General features: G+C 44.8%; 1 protein-coding gene across 7 annotated transcripts in view; it reads right to left on the reverse strand.

Annotated features, from left to right (window-relative positions):
- Positions 1-715: 715 nt before the first annotated feature.
- Positions 716-17,760, reverse strand: part of IL20RB (interleukin 20 receptor subunit beta) — a 34,391-nt gene continuing 17,346 nt past the window's right edge. For 3 of the 7 annotated variants that reach the window (XM_019810665.2, XM_006936381.4, XM_045037559.1), the window contains exons 4-7: positions 15,538-15,662; positions 13,622-13,772; positions 9,003-9,145; positions 716-2,421 (exon numbers count right to left, since the gene is read on the reverse strand). In XM_019810665.2, coding sequence (XP_019666224.2) covers positions 2,314-2,421; positions 9,003-9,145; positions 13,622-13,772; positions 15,538-15,662 — 527 coding nt within the window. In that variant the 3' untranslated portion in view covers positions 716-2,313. Of the gene's footprint in view, positions 2,422-4,894; positions 5,114-9,002; positions 9,146-9,445; positions 9,544-9,565; positions 9,767-13,621; positions 13,773-15,537; positions 15,663-17,760 lie in introns of those variants that run through there. The other 4 variants (XR_002144870.3, XR_002144868.2, XR_002745432.2 and 1 more) reach the window with 4 other exon arrangements.

The following is a 17,760-nucleotide window of genomic DNA, read 5'->3' on the forward strand; positions in this document are numbered from 1 at the left end:
TCAAGAGTCAGATGCTTAACCAACTGAGCCACCCAGGGGCCCCAAAGAGAGAGAGAGAAAGAGAGAGAGAGAGATTGAGAGTTCCACCACTCTCAGCGCAGAGCCCAATGCAGCACTTGATTCCATGACCATGGGATCATGATTGGAGCTGAAATCAAGAGTCTGTTGCTCAACCCACTGAGCCACACAGGCAGGCCCAAAGATTTTTTTTTATTTTTAAGTAATCTCTATACCCAATGCAGGGCTCAAACTTACAGCACAGAGATCAAGAGTCGCAGGCTCTACCAACTCAGCCAGCCAGGTGCCCCTCTTTTCACTCCTTAAAGTGTCACAGTTCAAAGAACCAGGTGATGGGGGTAAATGGATCGGAGGGGAGGAGAGGAGGCCTCAGGAGTCAGGATATAAGCACTCCAGGGGAGAGGGAATGACCAGCTACAGAGGAGGCAAGCCCTCTCCTATTGGGGACTAGCTCAATGTCTAGTGCATGATTGCAATGACCTCAGGGGGTGCATGTTTGGGAACTGGAAAGACAACAGAATAATCGGGAGAAAATTCTCTATACATATACGTGCCAGCAGGAATGGATACACACTGGGACAAATTGTGAGAGGGACTCAAGCAGAGGGAAATCTTAGGTGATTTCTGGATTCTAGTCCTGGACAGGTGACAGAGGGACAGCAGCCCCAGGGTGGAAGCAGGAGGAGGGAGAGTGATGACCAGTAGAGTAAGATGGCCTTTATTTTTACAAACTGAAAATATGTCTCCAATTTAGGCTAAATATAAAATCAACACATACTCTTCATGAAAGAATCAAACAACACAGAAGCATATAAATGGTACAAAGGAAAAGATCTTCTGTAATGTCATCTTTCTGGAGAGTCCACCTCTGGCTACTTGAGACCCCACCGGGTGGAGAGGGGGTTGTAGACCTCTATCTTGTAGGGGAAACTATCTGGTTGAAACAGTTAGATTGTCCCCACCTCTGGGCTGGCTGGAAGGCGCCCAAGAATTTGGCATGGAGACAAACCAGCTCTGAGGCTCCAAAGCTGGGAGGGGGCGGGGGCTAAGAAGGGAGGCACAGGTCTTGCCCATCAAACATTTTACTTCTCAAGAAACTTCCCTCTTTATTCCTTCTCTAACCCTGACTCTTTTCCTCGCCTGGTAGGGAGAAGGGCAGGAAGAGGCTTCCAGAGGTGAGTCATGGATGAACATGCTGGAAGGGGCTGAGGACACCTTGAGTGAAGCTGTCTTAGGCAGGAGAGGTACCCAAAGGGATTTCCTGTAGAGCAAGGCCTCCAGGAAGATCCAGGATCACCCTGACCAGGTAAAGCTGTGGCCGGCTGCATCAGTCAGGGTTCTCACGAAGCCAGAAGCTGTCTGCTCTCCTTCCCTGTCCCATCCCCTACCTGAGGTCACCCCCACAACTCATGACCAACGGTGGTCTTCAGGAGCCTCTCTGGACACAAGGTCGATAATGTAGCTAGAACCCCAAAGACCACTTTTTTGGAAGAAGCCAAAAAGATTACCAAGGTGACCCTTTTTTATTTTTAATTCTATACTTTAACAACTCTACAGGTAAAGGGAACACAGCAAACATCACACATTATTGACATCCTCCTGCATTCTCCTCTCCTCGTACACGTACATTTTGCCTGCCTTTAGTATGCACACATTATTTACTCTTTACAGTATCTCATGAATCCACAGCATCCCATTTTCCATGGGCCTGGGGCCTCCCTCTAGGTCATGTATTGTAGAGCTGGCTGAGCCATTCACCTCCGCACAGGCATTTGGCTGGAAGCGAAGTCAACACTGCTGTGCCCATCCTTCCTTTCCTCTTCAAGGTTTCCTCTAGGAAAGTGGGATCTCCAAGCCAGCCGTTGTGAAGAGTTTTTATCATTCTTGTTATACTCTTGTTATATTCTGCAGAGAAGGTGAAACAATCACAAGGTACAGTGTTGCCAGCTTCCCAAAGTTCTGCAAGTGCTGGATATACATATACATATATATATAGTGGTTTAACGGTTGTATAGTGAATTCCCCCATTTCAAGTCACTTTCTCCAGGTCATTCGGTCAGTGAATGGCAGACAGATCCAGTTCTAAGAGGCCACGTCTTCTCACCCCAACTCAGTGCTCTGTCTACCAAACCACTCTGCTTCTGACAGTCGCTTCTAGACATGGACCCAGCAGGCTCTTCTTGCTTTTCTTGTCCTTTGTCCATGGAGGAAAACTGATCCACAGCCTTTCCCTTCCTTATTTCTGTGCCATGCCAACCAGCTTCTCAGTTTCAACTGGGCCCTTCCAAAGCCTGCCTAGATCCAGGTCCTGAAGGGTTCCTCCGAAGACAGCATAGCAGTGGCACAGGCTTCCACCTCTTCCCTCCTGCAGCTGATTAACTTCTGGGGTGAATTGGTTATTTTCTGAAAAAATAATTTTCATTAATATTCATTATCATGTCATAATATTCATTATGGTAGAATATTATACTACTGCTACATTATCGTAGCAATAAAGTAGTAGTCACAATCATAGAGAATATTGCAGAAATCTCAGCTATTTGATTAATTAACTTTCAAGCAGGAAAAAAAAAAACCCAAAGATAATTTTAACCCTGGGATCAGGGGTTTCCAATATTTACTGAGATCATCTTCCAGTTCACAGACCAGCAGATCTCTTGGGGCCCGGCTGTGTCCGTGCTCATCTCTCTGGGACACTGCCCCACGAAAGCCCAGAATGTAATTCTGGTCAAAAAGTCTAACCTCCTTCCACCAGAGAGCTCTGAAAATAATGACCTTGTGAGATGCTCGACATACAGCATGTGGCAGGGTGCCCAGTCCAGAGGGGGTGCTCCATAAATGGGAGTCCCTTCCCACTCATATTCGTGTTGCTACCATCTTCTCCCAGCGCTCCAAAACGTATTCCTAACTGGCTGTAAAAGTGCAGGTGTCAGCATTTCAGAGGGACTCTCCCCACTGCTCCACCAAATTCACTAGGTTCTTCTACAGTTGTCTCCCACGACCCTTCCTGTCATCACTCCAAGGAGGAGCACATGGGCACAGCAAGTAAGCAAGGGGTTCCTCCACCTCAGTGCCCAGGAGAAATCAGCTTTAGGGAGCCAGGTGCCCTTGATCCTTGTTTGCAAAGAGGCGGCTGCAGGGCTCAGTCCTAGTGTTCACAGGCATGCAACGGGGAAGGACAACGTACAGGGTTCACCGAGGGGGGAGTGCTGTGTGGAGCCCACCACCAATTTCCTGCTGCTGGTCCAGTCAGATCCTTAGGATACTAGCTACCTAAATCTGCAGGGATTACATTTGATTATTAACTCTAGAGCAGCACTGTCCAATGGAAACATAATTTGAGCTATATAGACACCTTAAAATTCTCTAGTGGCACATTTTAAAAAGTAAAAAATGAACAGGTGAAATTAATGTTAATAATGTACGTTCTTTTTAAAATAAAATATTAATTTATGATCTATATAAAAATATTAATGAAATGAGTTTTCAAAGTCTATTACATATTTTATATTTACAGTACATCTCAATTTGGACTAGCCCCATTTCAAGGGCTTAATAGTCACACATGGATTGCGGCCACCATGTTGGAAAGTGTAGTTCTAGAACATGAAAGTAAAACACCACAATCTCAGAAGTTCAGAAGGTATGAAACTCTCATCCTGTAGGCTAGAACAGACTTTCAAGCAAGGCTCAGTTGATTTGTTTTTTAATCTGGATTAGTTTTCCACATTTAAAAATCTGATTTCCCATAAACATTTAGAGTTCTGGTTCCTCATTTAAAACTTGGAGATCCAGTAGCGCTGGTTCACATTCCCTCTCAGCAAAAACATGCCAGAGCTGAAAAACAGCTGCCTTCTTTAGCTGAGGACATGTTTGCCATGGTCCCCACCATCTCTCTCTGTCGAATTATGTTCACTGCAGTGCACTTTTTTTTTCTTTTTTTTTTTTTTTTTTTTTTTGTACCTGTCTGGGCCCCAGAGACATCTGAACACATAAACTCCACTTTCTACAAAGCACACTAAGCCAAACTTGGGATGGCCCACTGAAGAATGACTACCTTGGGGCCACCTTTATGCATACCCATATTCCTGTGGAATGGGACAGCAAGAAGAGAAAGAATAAAGTCAGTCACAGAAAGGAAAGGAAGACTCTTTCGCACCAAAGTCTCCATCCCTATGAAGCAATTATGGATGAAAGACAAGGAAAAGAAATAATACTTTAAAATAGGGACTATACACTGAGCATTCTTTTTTTTTATTTCTTTTAAAAAATTTTTAATGTTTATTTATTTTTGAGAGAGAGAGAAACAGAGCATGAGCAGGGGAGGGGCAGAGAGAGAGAGGGAGACACAGGATCCAAAACAGGCTTCAGGCTCTGAGCTGTCAGCACAGAGCCTGACGTGGGGCTCGAACCCACAAACTGTGAGATCATGACCTGAGCTAAAGTTGGACGCTTAACCGACTAAGCCACCCAGGCACCCCATTTTTAAAATTTTTTTAATATTTATTTATTTTGAGAGAGACAGAGTGTGAGTGGGGGAGAGGCAGAGAGAAAGGGAGATATAGAATCTAAAGCAGGCTCCAGGTTCTGAGCTGTCAGCACAGAGCCTGACATGGGGCTTGAACTCATGAGCTCTGAGATCATGACCTGAGCCAAAGTCAGACGTTCAACCCACTGAGCCACCCAGGTGCCCCTGAGCATTCTTGATATAATTCTCTTTGCATATATATTTTTGTTTTAGACTGTTACTTGTTGATATAAATTTGAATGGAAAGAAAATCTTAATGGTGTATTTTAGAATTCAACCATCACCAACTGTGAAATTATAGATGTAGACATGAAGTGTTTAATCCAAACAGATAAATTAAACACTTACAAACTCCATAGGGCTTTTTGAAGAATTGTCAGGGATTTCCACTTGGTAATTTTCCAAAGTTTGATTAGAAAGATGTGTGGGTTTTGCAAAGATGGCTGGAAGTTGCTTGTTAGTACTTTAGAAGATTATCACTAAGGCAAATGTTGAAGTACAGCTAGGCTGTACTAAAGTCAAGGCTGCGGTAGGAGAGAGGGTGGTGGTGACATACAGCTCCAGAATCTGTTTGGGATTTAATGAACACTAGTGATTGAGCTCTCATACAGCACTATGGGAAATATACATATACTCAGAGAAATTGTTCACTGAAAACATCTAGGGAGAAAAAGAATAATAATTAAAAGCCTTATGGAAAGGAATGTGCACAGGAACAGACACCAGAATGATGTAGGGAGGATGGTTAAGAACAGAGAAGGGAAAGGTAGGCAAGGATAGTGGTATCTATCTCCCATGGATAAAAGTGGTCATATTCTCATAGAATATCCTTATTTCTGGTCTCCTCTAAAGTTGTTTGGTTTTCTCCAAACACTATTTTTAAAAAAAATTTTTTTAACATTTATTCTTTTCTTTTTTTCTTTTCTTTTTTTTTTTTTTTTGAGAGACAGAGCGTGAGTAGGGGAGGGGCAGAGAGAGAGGGAGACACAGGATCCAAAGTAGGCTCCAGGCTCTGAACTGACAGCACAGAACCCAACGTAGGGTTCAAACTCACAGACTGTGAGATCATGACCCAAGCCAAAGTCAGTCACTTAACCAACTGAGCCACCCAGGCACTCCTAGAGTGTGGCTCTTAATGCATTAGAATTCCTAGGACTTCTTGCCATTTGAGGGCTCTTCCTGTGTACCTGAAATTCTATAAGCAATTGACCCTTTACATGGTTCTTTCCTGGCCCTTTGCTCTGTCATTCACTTTGGGTCTTGGAAGGATCCTATGTCCCTCATCCTGCAGTAAGGAGGGACCTCTGCTGGGCTGCTGAATGTAGACTGGAAGAAGAAAAATGAGAGAGAGTGTTAGGAATGGAATACCCTGTGAGTAGAGGGTGAGCATGAGTAACAGAGTTGAGAGGAAAACCACAAAAGATGGTTTGATGGAGTCCAGCCGAGGAAGGCTAAATTTTTTACCACATGTGGAAAAGAAGAGCTATGACCTCCCTCAGACAGGGATGCTATCCTACCGTTATCATTTTGGATTGGTCCAGGACCTTCTCTTTCACTCCACTTATGGTGGAGGAGCACTGATCAGACCAATCCTCCTACAGATAACAACTTTAAAAATTGGTCAAAACATGGGGCATCTCAATAGCTCAGTCAGTTAAGCATCTGACTCTTGGTTTCGGCTCAGGTTATGACCTCATGGTTTCATGGATTCAAGCCTTGCATCAGGCTCTGCACTCACAGCACAGGGCCTACTTGGGATTCTCCCTGTTCCTCTGCCCCTCCCTCACTCATGTTGCCTCTGTCTCTCTCAAGATACATAAACTTAAAAAAAACAACTGATCAAAATATAAAATCAACTTCCTTAGGTCACTGGAGAGCAATGAACAGTTGACACTTGAAAGAAGATAACATCACTGGGTGAGTTTCACATTTTTTACAGTTCCCCGACGGAGGGCAAGTCTCTCTTGGTGCCATGAACAGTGACAGATATGGATGCAAACACAAAAGTTAGATGGTGAGAGGACCAGAGTTCAGTGTTAATGGACTGAACATTCCAGCTAAATGGCAGAGATTATTGGAATGGATTTATTAAAAAAATAAAATTTTAAGACCAATATATGCTGCTACAAGAGACACACTTTAAATATGAGGATATGGATAAGTATAAAGTCAAATGGATAGAAGATAGGCTGTTCAAACAGTAAATAACAAAGAGTTATACTGATATCAGGATAAGGAATATTGCCAGAGATAAAGCAGGACACTTTATGATAATAAAAGTCTCAATTATTGTTTATATACTTTTTAAAATTTATTTTTGAGACAGAGACAGAGCATGGGCAGGGAAGGGGCAGAGAGAGAGGGAGACATAGAATCCGAAGCAGGCTCCAGGCTCTGAGTTGTCAGCACAGAGCCCAATGCAGGGTTCAAACCCACGAACCATGAGACCATGACCTGAGCCTAAGTCAGATACTTAACCGACTGAGCCACCCAGGTGCCCCTAAAAGTCTCAATTATTAAGGAAGACATGACAATTATAAACATACATGCACCCAAAACAGAGCATCAAAATACATGAGGGAAAAATTGACAAACATAGACACATCTACTCTCCTAGTTGGAGATTTTGTTGTCTCACTCTCAATAACTAATAGAACTATACCAAAATATCTGAACAGTATGATAAAATATTTTGACCCAATTGATATTTATAAAACACTACTCCAACAACTGCAGAAGACACATCTTTATTTTTTTGAGAGAGAGGGACAGAGAGAGAATGAACGAGCACGAGCAGGGGGAGGGTCAGAGAGAAGGAGAGACAGAATCCCAAGCAGGCTCCACACCATTCCTGCAGAGACCTGATGCGGGGCTTGTGCTCAGGAACTGTGAGATCATGACCTGAGCTGAGATGAAGAGTCAGACGCTTACCCGACTGCAGCACCCAGGCACCCCCAGAATACACATCCTTTAATGGTCCCACAACTTTGAGCCCCTAGGGTTCTTGCTGAAGGGGAATAGGCCGGCCCTGCCCCCCTGTGTTTGCTATACCATGGTGCCTTCCTGTTTGGCAGTGAACCATTTAGTCATTCAGAGTGGGCTGGTGGGGCGCTGATGCAACGCACATTGGTAAGCAATGATGGAAAAGGGAAAATGAAATGAGTCAATATATTTAAAGACTTAGAACAGTGTCTGGCACTTAACTCTGCACTAGTGTCAGCTAAAGTTAGGTCTACATAGAAGCGCTAGAAAGAGAAAGAGCTGGTGTTAGGATGACAGGGTGGAGGGTGTGGTAGAGACTGGGTCACAGGGAGGATTACTTCCACGTGCAGGGAGAGCACGGCCTGTGCTCGCAGGGTCATGCAGATATCATAAGAGTAACTCCTTCCAGAGTGACTCCAGGCTAATGAAGAACCATAGGCACTTGTGATTCTAGTTGCCTCTGAGAAGCTGACTGCTAACTCCCTCCTGCCAGGAGAGATCTGTGAGAAATCCCTGAGGTGACAGGGATGGGTTTGTTTTTGTTTGTTGTTGCTTTGTTTTGTTTTGTGCTGCTTTAAGTGTCAAGGTCTAGGTGGCATGGGGGGCACAGGAGTTAGCAAAATGGCACATAGGGAAATACTGGAGGCCTGCTTTTGCTTTCCTCCCACCCTGGCATGGGCATAGGACCTACCCCCATTGGAGACTCAAACCTGCCTTGGCAAGGAGATGAGAAAACAGGTGGGGACCCCTAACCATGGGTAGTCTCTGGCCAGGTCCAGACTGTCCCCCAGCCCCCAGCCAAAGGCAAAGCATGGTCCATGCTTCACACACATGCACTATGCCCTGAGAACCAATGAGGCTCTTGGCATATGAGTTGAATATGTTGGGTTGGAACATGAATGGATGTAGCTGCTGTTTTAATTATGGCAAGGGACCAAGAATGCTCGCAGGTCAGTACAGAAGTGTAAGATTGTGCGTGACTCTTGAAATGCCGAGCATCCTGAATGGTGTAACACACCTGCTCTATTGGCTGTGCCAGGTCCTGAGGGCAGGAAGCAGTGGCCTGATGGGAGCCTGAGGAAGGCCACCACTCCCCAGAGAAGAAGGTTCTCTCTCAGCCCCTCTAATTAGAAGTGAATTCTAATTCACCTGGGTGGCTCAGTTGGTTAAGTGTCCGACTTCCACTCAGGTCATGATCTCACAGTTTGTGAGTTCGAGCCCCACATCGGGCTCTCTGCTGTCAGCACAGAGCTCAGATCCTCTGTACCCCTCTCTCTCTCTGCCTACCCCCACTCTTGCATGCTCTCTCTCTTGAAAATAAATAAACATTTTAAAAAAAGAAGTGAATTCCTATAAATCCTCTTCTCTCCTCTTTGTGCAAATGCTTGTAAAGCCACAGAATGTGTGCCCATGCCAGACTCATCAAACTCCATCTGGTAAGCGTCATGCTGAAAGGAAAAAAGAATATCATTACCAAGGTGTCGGGAAGCACCACCACGGGACAACAGGAGTGCCGGAGCAGCCGGCCCATTTTCCAGATGGAAAGGGGCACAACCACGAGGATCAGCATGAAGCCAACAAACCCAAACAGGGCCAGCGCCAGGGGGAGGGTCTCTCCTGGAAATGAAAAGATAAGAACAGGCTTAGGAGACAACAGAGAAGGTGAAGTCCCCCACCCTGGCCTCCCTCGCTTTTTCCTGGAGTTGGCTTTGCACATCGGCCAGGACGGCAGATGCCAACATCCTGAGATTTGACGTCTGCCTTAGTGACTAAAATTACCACCATTAAAACCATTTTTCTTAGAATCCAGATTAAGGCGTTGTTTTCAGAAAGCCCCAGGGAAGATTAAAATCTTTTTCTTGGGAAGGGAAAGGGAGGAGCATCATGTGTTAGGCCACTAGCTGTGTTAACACGTACCTCGGCGCAGCTGCCGGGAGGAAGGCAGAGTGCCAGGACACCGGCAGGATGAGGGGGAGGTGCCGAGAGAGAACAGCACAGAAGGGAGCTGGTGGTAACTGAAAACAAAATGTGTTTCACAATTTGCTCTTGGCATTGACTTACATTATGGAGGGAAATACTGACCTCAGAAAACAGTCACGTTATAACTACGATATATCGAGCCCCTGCTATCGTTAAGTGACTTACCCCCGGTCACACAGCTAGGGCTGGCTCCGAAGCCCAGAGTCATTGTACTGAGCATGCTCAGTACATGCATCAGAAAGTGCCAAGTGTGAGCATCTGCAGATGCAGAAGGGGTGATCGGTTATGTTCCCACCTTTCTGTTCCGCGTGACGTGGAGCAACTCACTGGGCCCCTCTAGGTCAGACCCCTCACCCATGGTGTGAAGGGTGGCACAGCCAGCGAGGCCACAGAGAAGGCTGTGGTATCAGGTATATGGCTAGGGGCACTGTGCTCTGTTTCAGTGATTTTGTAAAATACTTCGGCAGTACACATCAAGAAATAAACGAATGTTCATACTCTTTCATTTACTCCTCTGAGTGGATTCCAAAAAATAATTTCAAGGAAGGAAACAATTATACGCAGAAAGCGGTTCGTGGCGACATCTGGACTGGGGCAAACAACCCCATAACCAGTCTCCCTCCGCACCTCCCACCACCTCCATGTATGCTCTGGTGTGTTTTGTTCATAGCACATACCACCAAGTGAAACTATCTCATTTGTTTACTTGTTTGTAGCCCGTCTCCCCAACTAGAGAATAAGCTCCCGTGAGGGCAGGGGCTTCCCTGCTGTATCCCAGTGACTAGGCCAGTATTGGGCACATAGTCAATGCTCAGTAAGTAGTCACTGAATGAATGAATCAATCAATCAATCAATGAACATCATCATCAAAAGCAAATGGAAATCACCTAAAACACAGAAATAGATCTAAATACCCCAAAATAGGAGACAAGTTAATATATTATGTGACATTGGCATGGTAGCTTAGGAATTCAGCTATTAAAATGGGAATTGGGATATACACAAATTTGTTCACTACAGCCTGATTTCTAATGGCAAGACTGGAAAGCACAGAATATATAATATGCATTATAATATCATATATATTATATATATTGTTATATATATTTTGGCACATTGATTAATTCACTTATTATACATCTTCTTTAAAAATGAGGTAGGTCCGGATGCCTGGGTGGCTCAGTCGATTAAGTGTCCAACTCTTGATCTCGGCTCAGGTCATGATCTCACAGTTCATGAGTTCGAGCCACACATCGGGCTCTGCACTGATGCAGAGCCTTTCTCTGTCCCTCCTTTGCTTGTGCTCACTCTCTCTCTCAAAATAAATAAATAATCTTTAAAAACTGAGGCCTGTCCACATGTACTGATGTGAAAAGATGTTCACAATACACTTCTAAGTGAAGACAAGTAAGGTACAGAATGGTAAGCACAGTACAGTCCCATTTTTGCCTATAGTATTGGCATCACACAATGACTGGAAGATTCAACATCAAACTTGCCAAAGGAAACCTGAATGGTGTGGGGGAGAATGGAGAACATGTACCTCTCACTTTATACACTTCTTTGTTATTTGGATTCTTCACCAAACTTGACTTACATGATTTTAAAAAGTAGTATAGGGGCGCCTGGGTGGCGCAGTCGGTTAAGCGTCCGACTTCAGCCAGGTCACGATCTCGCGGTCCGTGAGTTCGAGCCCCGCATCAGGCTCTGGGCTGATGGCTCAGAGCCTGGAGCCTGTTTCCGATTCTGTGTCTCCCTCTCTCTCTGCCCCTCCCCCGTTCATGCTCTGTCTCTCTCTGTCCCAAAAATAAATAAACGTTGAAAAAAAAAATAAAAAAAAAAAAGTAGCATAAAATAGTAACCAGGAAATCCACGTGGAAAATGTTATGAATGTTATATCTGTGTAAAGCGAGCACAGAGTGTGTGCACAAGTGTCTACACATGGACAATGGTGGAATGATCATACCACCATGCAGAGCAGTTTGGGAACAGTGGTCAAAACTCAAATATGGATGCCTCTGACCAAGCAGCTCTACTTCCAGGAATTCATCCTTCAAATATACACACACCAGCAAGCTGATCTGTGTATGATGTAATTAATTAAAGCATTGGCTAGAAGAGAAAAATATTGGGAAAAAAACCTAAATGTCCATCAATGAAGGACTAGTTAAATTAGTCACATATACACACAACTATATACTGTGAGGCTGTAAAGAAGGACGAAAAAGGGGCGCCTGGGTGGCGCAGTTGGTTAAGCGTCCGACTTCAGCCAGGTCACGATCTCGCGGCCCATGAGTTCAAGCCCCGCGTCAGGCTCTGGGCTGATGGCTAGGAGCCTGGAGCCTGTTTCCGATTCTGTGTCTCCCTCTCTCTCTGCCCCTCCCCCGTTCATGCTCTGTCTCTCTCTGTCCCAAAAATAAATAAAAATGTTGAAAAAAAATATTGTAAAAAAAAAAGAAGGACAAAAAAGTTCTTTATTGATATGGAAAAATCTATAAGATATATAATGTGAAAAAGACAAGATCCAGAACAGTGCATCAAGTATGCTACCATTTGTGCTAAAATAAAGGGATATATATATATATATATATATATATATATATATATATTCTCATTTACTTGTATATGTATTTTTTTTCAATATATGAAGTTTATTGTCAAATTGGTTTCCATACAACACCCAGTGCTCATCCCAAAAGGTGCCCTCCTCAATACCCATCACCCACCCTCCCCTCCCTCCCACCCACCATAAACCCTCAGTTTGTTCTCAGTTTTTAAGAGTCTCTTATGCTTTGGCTCTCTTCCACTCTAACCTCTTTTTTTTTTTCCTTCCCCTCCCCCATGGGTTTCTGGTAAGTTTCTCAGGATCCACATAAGAGTGAAACCATATGGTATCTGTCTTTCTCTGTATGGCTTATTTCACTTAGCATAACACTTTCCAGTTCCATCCATGTTGCTACAAAGGGCCATATTTCATTCTTTCTCATGGCCACGTAGTACTCCATTGTGTATATAAACCACAATTTCTTTATCCATTCATCAGTTCATGGACATTTAGGTTCTTTACATAATTTGGCTATTGTTGAGAGTGCTGCTATAAACATTGGGGTACAAGTGCCCCTATGCATCAGTACTCCTATATCCCTTGGGTAAATTCCTAGCAGTGCTATTGCTGGGTCATAGGGTAGGTCTATTTTTAATTTTTTGAGGAACCTCCACACTGTTTTCCAGAGTGGCTGCACCAGTTTGCATTCCCACCAACAGTGCAAGAGGGTTCCCGTTTCTCCACATCCTCGCCAGCATCTATAGTCTCCTGATTTGTTCATTTTGGCCACTCTGACTGGAGTGAGGTGATATCTGAGTGTGGTTTTGATTTTCATTTACTTGTATATGTATTTAAAAGTCTTTAGAAGGGTATACAAGAAATGAATACCTATAGGGAAGGGGCTGGAATTGCAAGGATGGGGAAGAGAAGTAGAAAGGAGAGTTTCCACATGTATCTTATATTTTTTGAATCATATGAAAGTACTAAATTTTTAAAATAATTATTTAAAGATGAAAATGTTACACAAAAATGTCATTCGTGGTGCTTGAGTGGCAGAATCGTGGGATATGGGGTATTGTTTTGTTTCTTTTCAAAGGATTTTTTTTTAACACTGTAAGTTTTAGACTATAAAAAAGTCAAGGGAAAAAAAGTTAGGTCAAAACAGAGGATTCTGTAGACTTTCCATCAAGTCCCTTCCAGCTGAAAGTAGCGGTGATATACAGTGGGGTGCCTCCTTGCAAGGTCTGACTCTCATACCTCTCTGGCACCCTCAGCCCACCCTGGTTCACAAGTGCTTGCAACATCTGGCCTCAGGCCTAGGGAGCTTTCAGGAGGAAAGTGTTCTAGACAGCTGCTCAAGTGACCCCAACAAGCCCCAAGGTGAAATCTTGCTTCCAAGAGAATTACAGGAAAGTACACTTTCACCACAGAAACCCACCCAGCTCGGGGGCAGGTCAGTGAAACCTAGGGCAAACTCAGAACTAAAGGAACCCAGCAGACAACCCAGCATCCACCAGGAGGGGCCTTCACCTATGTAGGACTCCAGGAAACAGGCAAGCCATCCGTACCTTGCACCTTGACACATTCTGTCTGGCTGAAAGGGCTGTGTCTCCCGATGGCCTTCACGAATGTCTGGACCTTCACACAGTAGGCAGCCCCTGGTTCCATGGTTTCCAGGTGCACCGGAATGCCCCTGCTCCTCACCACTTTGACATGTTCCTTTAGGAGACCAGAAAACAGTTACACCCTGAGGGAAGCAGGACAGGACAAGGCAAGAAGAGCCAAGGAAGTAAAGTTCTAGATATTTCCTTTCTGAGATGCATATAAAATGTTCCCTCTCATTTATTCATTCATTCATTCTCATGTATTTATTAAGTACCTACTATGTGCCAGGTACTATTGTAGGCACAGAGACATAGCATTGAACAAAATAAAGTCCCTGCACTCATGGAGCTTACATGGGGGACAGAGACAATTATAGGCCACATGGCAGGTGGTGATAGAGCTGTGAAGAAAAAGGAAGTAGGGCAAGGAGGTATAATTATGAGAAGGGACTAAACAGAGTAGTTAGGGAAGTTCTTTCTGACAGGGTAACATTTGTGCAAACACTTCAAGTTCAGAAATCTGACTGAGCCGGGGGACTTGGCATGGCCAGGGTAGCCAAAGTGATCAGTTCACAAGAGCAATGGAGCCAGTAGGATATGCTTCCTCACCCATCCATCTATTTACCCATCTGTCCACCCATCTGTATACCCCTCTACCTCCACCCACCTGGTGAGGCCTGTGCTCCACATTTGTACCTGTAGAGGCTTGTCTGGGCCAAGCCCCAATGACTCAGAGTACATGCTCCTCTCTCAGCACTGGCCCTGCCAGTTTCCAAGGGTGGGGAATGGGCTCCATCCCAAAGAATCTGAGGGAGCTGCATGCTCCCTCCTGCCTAGGCCCTGATCTATCCCCATACTACTCCCTCTGCCTGGCTGGCAATGCCATGTCCTACCACTGGGCCCTGACCCAGCACAAGTAAATACTGGAAACTATTGTTTTGCCTCCCCCACCTACACATGTCACTTTTCAGGGGAAAATACCCAAATTACAGCCCCTGTTGAGTAGATGGTAGGGCATGTGCCTGGCCCCCCAGATACTGCTGTGAGGTCAGGGGCACCCTCGGACAGCTCTGTTCATAGATTCTGTGAAAGCTCTCTGCTGCCTCCTATCCAGATTTATAATGAAGGCTGTTTCCCTCATGCTGCCTACAGTAGCCTTTGTAAGTCATCTTGGGTGGGGTCTCTGGTGGGTCTGGCTATCCCTTAGTTCCCACTCGAGCTCTAGCCCTTCTGCCGTTTCTGTTTGCTTGGCCATTCACTCTGGGAGTGCCAACATCCCACCCAACCCAGTCTGCAGCAACTATCCCACAGTATGATGGGGCAGTGCCCCATCTAGGCATTCTGGGTGGCCAACTGGCCACTAATTAGACAGGTTTATTCACAAGCCAGTTCCTGGCTCTCTGCCCCAACTTCTGCACCCTACCCAGATACACGCCCTTAAGAGGATTGTGCCAGTCTCATATGCTTTTTAAATCATCTATATAATCTAGAACACTCTGGTCTGCTGTACCTAAACATACTTTAGGGAGAATGGCTGAGGAGACAGGCTGATGAGGAATGAGAAAGGCACTGAAAGATATTATGGATCGTACCATGTTAGAGTTTAGGGCAAAGAGGCAACCCTCACACCTCAACAAATCTGGCCCGAGAAGGCTCCAAGCCAAAGCGTGGGGTGGACCAAAGCAATTCTTTCAAGAGGAGGCTCTAGGATTGTCAGTCTACTCCCATCTCTCCTTTCCCATCCTCCACCTAGGCCTGTTCATGCTCAGGCCACCCCCAGACAGTGAGCACTTTAGGGGCTGGCTTTCCTCGCCCACCTCTCAGAGGTCTGTGACTCCATCCCTGAGGCCCGACTCCAAGGCCAAGGCCGGAAGTCTCACCTTGGCACCAGGCTCCCTCCTCCAGTAAGCCACAAGGAACTCAAACTGGGACCCCAGGTCTTCCAGCTTAATAACCAGATGGAAGCCGTCCTTGGTGACATCCATCCCAGGCGGGGTAAGGATGGCTGTTGGCAAGACAGGGGGAGAATCAGAGCCAGCCCCAGACAGGACTGATTTCTGTCCTGAAAGACCAGAACCAAGTCATCAGTAGAAACATGCTAGGGTTGTAGGGAAGGGAGGGCTGTGATGTCACTTCCCAGCACGCAGAAACTGTACCATCATCTGCCGTGTCTGAGATTTTGCTTGCCATGGTTTCAGGTACTTGTGGTGGGGAGGGAAGCAGATGATTCTCCTTTTGATATACAATGAGAAGGTCAGTAGTTAACGCTACGTCACAGTGTCCATGTCATGCACCTCATTCCATCTCATCCCTTAGGCATTATACCATCTCATATCACTACAAGAAGAAGGAGGGCCAGTATGGCACATTAAGGTGCTTTAAGAGAGGAGAGACCCCATTCACAGAACTTTTATTACAGCATATTGTTGTAATTGTTCTTCTGTTATTAGTTATTGCTATTAATCTCTTACTGTGCCTAATTTAAAAATTAAACTTTACCATAAGTATGCACATATAGGAAAAAACATAGTATACATAGAATTTGATACTATTCTCAGTTTCAGGCATCCACTGGGGGGCTTGGAATACATCCCCTGCAAATTAGGGGGACCTCTGTATACCAATACTCTCTTGTACTTAGCAGGTGCTCAGTAAATGCTTTTTGAATAATGAGCAAAATAAAATTTTTTAATGACAAAGACTTACTATAATTCTCTTTTTCACTCTTCTCCTTGACCATAATAAAGTCCTCTGCTCTGTTCTTTGGAGGCATACATACTCAAGAAAAGTGACTCAGTACTCAGATAAACACTTCTTTCTGTTTTAAAATTTTATTTTTTTAAATCTTTATTTACTTTTTAGAGAGAGAGAGAAAGAGACAGAGTGTGAGCGGGGGAGGAACAGAGAAAGAAGAAGATACAAAATCCGAAGCAGGCTCCAGGCTCTGAGCTGTCAGCACAGAGCCCAAAACAGGGTTCGAACTCACAAACAATGAGTTCATGACCTGAGCTGAAGTCGGACGCTTAACCAACTGAGCCACCCAGTCACCCCTCTGTTTTAAAATTTTATAATCCATGTTCTTCTTTTTACTTTTTTGGCAGAAATTTCTCCTCACCTTGACTCATCTAAGTGAGCAGATGCTATTTCATAATGCTTGCCAAACACCTGCATGAATTCAGTTCCATACTGAACAGTTGGGTCCATTCTTTGCCCCCCTGGAATGAACATACCCGGCAGGGACATGTGTATCACTGTAACTCAAATAAATCAGTGATATATATTGGCTGCTGATGCCTTTAAGCATCAGGAAATCAGCAACCTGTGGACGGGTTGGCCATTCTATTCTTGGTCCAAGAATTCTTCATCTCGTATTCTTACTGGGGATGCTGGAAAGTCAGAGGGCTTTACAAATTCCAGTAATCAACTCCAGAAATTACAGCTTAAGCACAAACTCCCATCTTTCATATGGCTGGATCCCAAACAGGGCAGGAGCAGCCCCTGTGGATTCTTACCCATCAGCAGACCGAGGACAGAAGGGTGCACATAGGCAGCCTCCTGTCCCTGGCCACTGATGACGGGTCCATACTTGCCTATCAAATCTAGACACTGCATGACCAGAAGGGCCACCCCAATGGTTGGCTTTGGCTTGGGAAGTACAGTGGTGTGTGTTCTGGGCTAAATCCCCCTGCACTGAGGTCAGTGGATACTCAGAGGAAAGGCAGTTCCTAGAGGGAGTTTTTGGAGAGCAAAGCATTTCCTGGCATTTGAAGAGCTGCCTGGATAGTGGACAGGAGAACCGGGAAGTCAGGGACCAACTGCAAAACATAACCAGTTCAGAAGCTTCAGTTTTAAGTAAAAATGATTAATATTGGATCCTCTCTTCTCCAAATTTATTGAGAATAGAATTAGAGAAAATGACCTAAAGTCATTTCAGTTCAGAGGAGAATTTTTTGACAGTGTTGGGGCAGGAACCTCTGTCCTGTACATTCTACATACTTAAGTCATTTCATCCATCCAGCAAGCTTAGGAAGGTGGTACAGGTGACGTAATTGAGAAGTCAGAGAAGTTATATGACTTGCCCAGAATTACATAGTTAGTGGCCG

This window comes from Felis catus, chromosome C2, assembly GCF_018350175.1.
Source record: "Felis catus isolate Fca126 chromosome C2, F.catus_Fca126_mat1.0, whole genome shotgun sequence".
Taxonomy (NCBI): Eukaryota; Metazoa; Chordata; class Mammalia; order Carnivora; family Felidae; genus Felis; species Felis catus.